The sequence below is a fragment of the Phoca vitulina genome, unplaced genomic scaffold (genome assembly GCF_004348235.1).
Source record: "Phoca vitulina isolate PV1807 unplaced genomic scaffold, GSC_HSeal_1.0 scaffold97, whole genome shotgun sequence".
Classification (NCBI taxonomy): domain Eukaryota; kingdom Metazoa; phylum Chordata; class Mammalia; order Carnivora; family Phocidae; genus Phoca; species Phoca vitulina.
This window is the reverse complement of record NW_022589800.1, coordinates 1,583,912-1,590,175: the sequence shown is the minus strand read 5'-3', so window position 1 is coordinate 1,590,175 and position 6,264 is coordinate 1,583,912. Positions and strand designations below refer to the sequence as shown.

The 6,264-nt window shown below is 49.3% G+C and overlaps 1 protein-coding gene across 1 annotated transcript; it reads left to right on the top strand.

The window, feature by feature from the left end:
• The first annotated feature begins 4,947 nt into the window (after nucleotides 1-4,947).
• LOC116627516 (olfactory receptor 10J1-like) lies at nucleotides 4,948-5,877 on the top strand. Its single transcript, XM_032397294.1, has one exon. It carries the CDS (start codon nucleotides 4,948-4,950, stop codon nucleotides 5,875-5,877), a length of 930 nt encoding a protein of 309 aa, XP_032253185.1.
• The last annotated feature ends 387 nt before the right edge of the window (nucleotides 5,878-6,264 follow it).

The following is a 6,264-nucleotide window of genomic DNA, read 5'->3' as shown; positions in this document are numbered from 1 at the left end:
GATTAGGCGGAGATGGAAAATCTCCCTTTTGGGGAGGGGTTCACGTTTCCCCTTTGTATTCCAAGAATCCCTAGAACTTAAGCATTTCAAACAAAATGACCAGGTTTATGTAGATACCTAAGCAGGGAAATCTGAAATTAGTCTAATTTTTATTTTCTCTCAACAACTCACCTCCACTGAGGGCCGGGGATACGGGTCACCTGCTGACTTGCCGGGGCAGCCTGGCTTTCTTAAAAATGGACACAGCAGCGCCCATTCCGTATGCCCTCCTGACAGCATGGCACGTCCCACGAGGAGGTAAAGTCTGCACCCCTGCCCCTGAGACCAGGCAAGCCTTTGGACCAACACCGCGTGGTGAGTCTGAGGTGAGGTCACAACGGATCACACAGCTTTGGGGGCACTTGCCCTTGGAATCCAGAGCACCAGGCTGGGAGGAAGCCCAGGCCACCTGCAGGGGCCACGTGGAGGCCTTGCAGGTGACATCCTGGGATCACCAGACTGGCACGTGAGCAAGCCCCAGCCTGGCCACAAGTACAGGAGACCAGCCACCCGGGAGACGGATCCTAGCTGCCCTACCCCCCTAAGTCCCCGGTACTCGGTGATGCTGCTGACTAGAATGTTCACGTTTCTGCCCAAGCCCCCGCAGAGGTGGCCAAGCGCACCTGCCCGAGGCCAGGCTGCGGTAAAGGCACCTTGCGCGTTCCCAGGACTCAGCCTCCCTGGCGCTTACACGGCCATCCCCTGGGAAACCTGCTGCCGTGAGCTGCTCAGCAGAGCCCTAACCACAGTCCTCCTTCCTTTTTGGGTTACTCAGAAACTCAGAATTTGGCTGGATTTCCTTTCTCACCCCTTGAAACATAAAAGGACACCTTCTCTACTGGGAAATTAGTTCACTAGGTCACCCTGCTCTAACGTGGCCTAATTCGGACCAGCGCGCTCAGACCGTAACAGCAGGAAGTTCTCCCTGCCCTGATGGTGTGTGGCCAGAGGCGTCCCGCTGGTCTCTGGCACAAGAGGCTTTATATCCGCTTCCCACTTGGGGGAGGGAGGCTCTCTATGCCGCTAATCGGATTCGTGTCTCCAGTGACAACCAGGGTGACAATTTGACTGTTCTCACTAGAGCAGAGGGAAAAACCAGCAAGGGGACGCCCAAGTGAGGGACAATCCAATCCCACTTTGAGCCCAAAGCTCAAAGGCGGTAACGCATATGACGGTATCCCGTGGTGGCAAACAACAAGGGGAGAGGTTGAGATGCTGTTATCAACGACCGTTGAATGAAAAATATGAGTCTCCTACGAACGGGTTTGGCTAGTCTTTCCTCTTAGGTCTCTGAAATGGATAGGGAGAAGGGCAAATACTAATCACCAGTTTATATTTGTTGTAAACTCTTCATATTATAATTTTCTAAATTTAGAAGTGACCACAAATTCAGTAGAGAAGTGGGAATAGGGGAAAAAAAAAAAGGAACAGGGATGTTTTTCAGTTTATTAAGACATGAATATAGGCATTTCATTTCTGTGGACTGTAGAAAAATTACCTTGGAAGGGAGCGGGCAGCAGAGGAGACTGATAAGGGTACATACGTTAGATTAATTAAACCCAGAGGCCACAGGCTGGGTGGCTCTCACCCCCGCCTACGTAAAGGAACCCAAATCTAAGCCCATAAATGCCTCAGGGTTACAAAATCAAAATACTAAGGACAACCAATCACAAGGAGCCAAGAAGGCTTTAGGCTATAGGCAATTGATCCTCCCTCGCATTGTTTCCACCTTTTCTCTAGAAAAGTCTCCCCTAGCTCCTGCTGCAAGAGCACTCCTAACCACTGCCCATTTGGTGCTATGGACTTGATTTCCCTTTTTTTTGTATGTTATGTTAATCACCATACATTACATCATTAGTTTTTGATGTAGTGTTCCATGATTCATTGTTTGCGTATAACACCCAGTGCTCCATGCAGAACGTGCCCTCCTCAATACCCATCACCAGGCTAACCCCTCCCCCCTCCCCTCTAGAACCCTCAGTTTGTTTCTCAGAGACTTGATTTCTGCTCAAACTTAACATTTTTAATACGTCTCAGTTCATCTTTGAACAATATAAAAGAAAAAACAGTGAGACTAAGATACTCTCAGGAAAAGAAGCGTGTGGGGTTGGGGCAGGGAAGCCAGCATGGCGACGGGCTCCAGAAGCCCAGCCTGACGGCCCCTGAGGAGGAGATCCCAGCTCAGGTTTGTTTGGACACTCGCAGGGGTCTCCCGGCCTTCTAGAGAGGTCTACTGAGTTTTGCTCTCCCACTTCTGAATCCCACAAGACAAAAACTAGAGCCAGATTTGACTGTTTCAGTCCAAGGGGGGGAAAAAGCCAGCTTCTAATACTGAGCAGCGTTCTCGACTACGGGGAAAACTGCACGGTTTCCTGGAATCCAAGCAGGGGCTCTTAGCGAGAGCTCACTTGGGCTTTGTAACCATGGTTTTCCAAGGCCCAACTGTATAAAAATAGAATATTTATTTAAAAACGAAAACCTGACAAATAAGCCACTGCTGTTTCTACTTGCAGTGAAAGCACTGAAAGATTCCCAAAGCACAGGCCCAGGCAACGTGGGAAATGCACCCCACACATAACGAGGTCCCCTGGCACTGGCTGTTGGCTTCCTTCCAGCCCCAGGGTGACTCTCAAGGGTGGTCATGGAAGGGCACCCAGAAACCTCGAGAGATGGTCCTCAGAGAGCCTTTCTTGGGTGTTAAAAGCTCCTTCTCCAGCTGGAGGGAATATCTAGTATTCAGGGTGTCCCCTGTGACTCTCCTTCTAGCTCCGTCCCTGGACTGGTCCTAGGGCAGGTGGAAGGACCGCATTCAGGGCCTTTTCTTCATGACCATGATTTGTGAAAACTTGTGACCAATGGGCCACATCTCTGACCTCTACTTCCATTTCTCTGTTGAGCCACAGATTTGCAGGAAGAAAAGTAAGTGAGATTTCAAAAAAGACCTCAATGATTTACAAAGGGCCATAGGAGGAATAACACATATATATGGGTTTTATGGTTGTTAAAGGGTTAAACTGAAAAGGGTCCGGGCATCTAGGAATTTTTGTTTTCCCCCTGGATTTGCCACTTTCAAAGATGCCCTGCTAACCCTAAGGAATCACGACTTCCCAGGATTAAAGAGTATCCTGACTAATAAAGAATGGGGCTCTGCCACTTATCAGCTAGGATTCCTGGTTCACGTTCTATGAACAAGTCCGAATCCAGAGACGCTGCTGACAAAGCCTCACGGAGCAGGCTGACGGTTACATCCCGTGGTGCACACCTCAGCACCAAACCACCTTCCTCCTCAAGAAATGGTCCCTGAAACTACACATAAGTGGTTAGTTTTTTGTCTTGGGGGTTTTTTTTGGCAACGTCACAGCATTTTCTTTCATAACATGCTCTAAAGAGCGGAAGCGTAACGATGCCACTCCCTTACACCGTTCTGTAGATTCTCTTTATTAAAAGTGGTGTTTCTGAAAAGCAGATTAATTTTAAAAGCACTCAGAAAGCTTACCTTTGCTGTTTACCCACTAGTAAATCATTCTGCAATGTGGGTGATTTGCTTTACTTCTAGCAAAAGGTACTTTTTAGGCAATGCCATTGTTTCTATTATTGAATTTATTTTTTTTTGGAGCTAACCTGTTCCGTAATTATATGTTGGCTGGTAATTCGGTAAAGTCTGTTAGAAGAGCCACACTATGGTGTATTTTCCAATGAGATGTTAATAGCGTCATGCTTTCTTCTAGGGTTATAGTTTCATTGTTAAAACTCAGCCCGGTTCTGTAGCTGTTTGCTGCTATCACAAGCACAGACAGCAGGGAAAAGGACACGGGGTTTAAAAACACTCACTCCTCTTCCTCTTTGAAGAAAACCTCACTGTGGTGCCCAGCACTCTGCTTCCTAGCGAGCAGTTCGTTTGGTGGAGTGCTGACCGGTAAGGACTCTCCAGCAGGTACCTGGGCCCTACTCTGCGGTGGAAACACTGGGGTCCCTGTTCTCAAAGACCATATAATCTAGCCCTGATGGGGGCAGTTCTACAATGCAGTTTTGGGCAGGGGGAGGGACAATGGGCACAGGATCAGAAGACTTGGGTTCAAGCCAATTTTTTCCCCAGGCAATTCCTGAAACAGTTTCTGCATCCGAAGACAAGCAGTAATCTTGGTTCTCTCTGCTCCACTGGGCGGTAATAACACTAAATGGACAGGAATGTGTTTTGTAATACGCAGTAAGGTATTGTCAATACAAAAGAGCCAGCAAGCAGTTCTGTGCTAGCTACCTGGGCAAGGATGCGGGCGCCAGGGGCGGGGGGAGAGGGAGGTGAGGGAGGAAAGAGGAGGATGCTATAGGGCATCACCAGTTTTGGGTGGCTCTGAGAACTGACTGGTGTCTAGGAAGAGGCCTGTAGGGATGGAGGTTGAGAGGAACAGGACTGACAGAGCTGGAGAACTGGAATGCGAATGCGGTGTGTAGAGCCCCATGGCAGGTGTTTCACCCAAACCCTAGCCACTCAGGAATGAGCCAGCGGCTGCAGACCCTAGAGCCCAGCAGGACCGAACCTGAATGTATTCAATAATTTGTTGAATAGAAACATTTTAAGCTTAAGTATCGTGCTCCTATGAACAACTCTACAAGGTCATCATCAGTACATTCATATAAAGACAAGATGTTAATTCCTTACTCAAGACAAGTCAGCACATGACAATAGGAGTTTACAGCATTTGACTCTAAAAGCCATGTTCTTTCTCTTAGTGAGAAAACATTTCTCTACTCTCTATTCCCAAAAGGAACAAACGTGAATGTGAATATAGAGAAGCAGAGACCCAAGGCAGACTAACCACAAGAACTTCCCCAGCCTAGTTGACAGAAACCACCCGTCCAGGTTCCTTACAGGATTTTTTTTCTTTCTTAGATACAGCCTATGATTTAATGGAGAGAGAGAATCACACTTGGGTGAGGGAGTTCACTTTTCAGGGTTTCTCCAGCTTCCGTGAGCACCAGCTCACCCTGTTTGTCGTATTCCTTGTGCTGTACGCCTTAACCCTGGCTGGCAACGTCATCATTGTGACCATCATTAATGTTGACCGTCATCTTCACATGCCCATGTACTTCTTCCTGAGCATGCTGTCCACTTCAGAGACTGTGTACACGCTTGTCATCATACCCAAGATGCTCTGTAACCTCCTGGGCCTGAGTCAGCCCATCTCCTTGGCTGGCTGTGCCACCCAGATGTTCTTCTTCATCACCTTGGCCATCAACAACTGCTTCCTGCTCACAGCCATGGGGTACGACCGCTACGTGGCCATCTGCAACCCCTTGAGGTACACAGTCCTCATGAACAAGAGGGTGTGCATCCAGCTGGTGGGGGGGCCCTGCAGCATCGGCCTAATCGTAGCCATGACACAGGTGCTGGCTGTGTTCAGGCTGCCCTTCTGTGCCACAAAGGTGGCCCACTTCTTCTGTGACATCCGACCTGTGATGAAGCTCTCCTGCATCGACACCACAGTCAATGAGATCCTGACTGTGATCATCAGTGTGCTGGTGATCCTGGTTCCCATGGGGCTGGTCTTCATCTCCTACGTCCTCATCATCTCCACCATCCTTAAGATCGCTTCAGCTGAGGGCCGGAAGAAGGCCTTCGCCACCTGCGCCTCCCACCTCACGGTGGTCATCGTCCACTATGGCTGCGCCTCCATTGCCTACCTCAAGCCCAAGTCTGAGAACACCAGGGATCAGGATCAGCTGATCTCAGTGACCTACACCATCATCACTCCCCTGCTGAACCCTGTAGTGTACACCCTGAGGAACAAGGAGGTCAAGGATGCTCTGCTCCGGGCCACTGGCAGGAATTCTTCCTGACAAGATGGGCCCACTTCAGTGAGGATCCTGTAAGATTCTCTAGAGCAGGAAAGCAAAGCAGTGCCCACAGTCCCTAGAGCTAAAATTCTGGAGCCTACTAAGCAGTGGGTGAGTGAGGAGAGAACAAAAGCACTAAGATTCAGCCACTGGAGAAAGGGACACATTTCCCCAGAGTACAGGCAAGCTTGCACCTCACACGCGAACACAGACGCTGTGGGACTTCAACACAGGAGAAGGGACTGCTGGGAGGGGATGGGCAGTGTGGGCGGAACGACATCAGGACAGAAGGAAGGATGAAGTGGGGGCGGCTGCTCTGGGACAGGGTTAACATTTTAAAAATGTTCTCCAACACTCCTTTTGGCCACGGAGTTTCCCTGTGCCCATTTA

Coding starts and splice junctions, on each gene's coding strand:
- LOC116627516 (XM_032397294.1), top strand. CDS start 4,948: ATGGAGAGAGAGAATCACACTTGGGTGAGGGAGTTCACTTTTCAGGGT.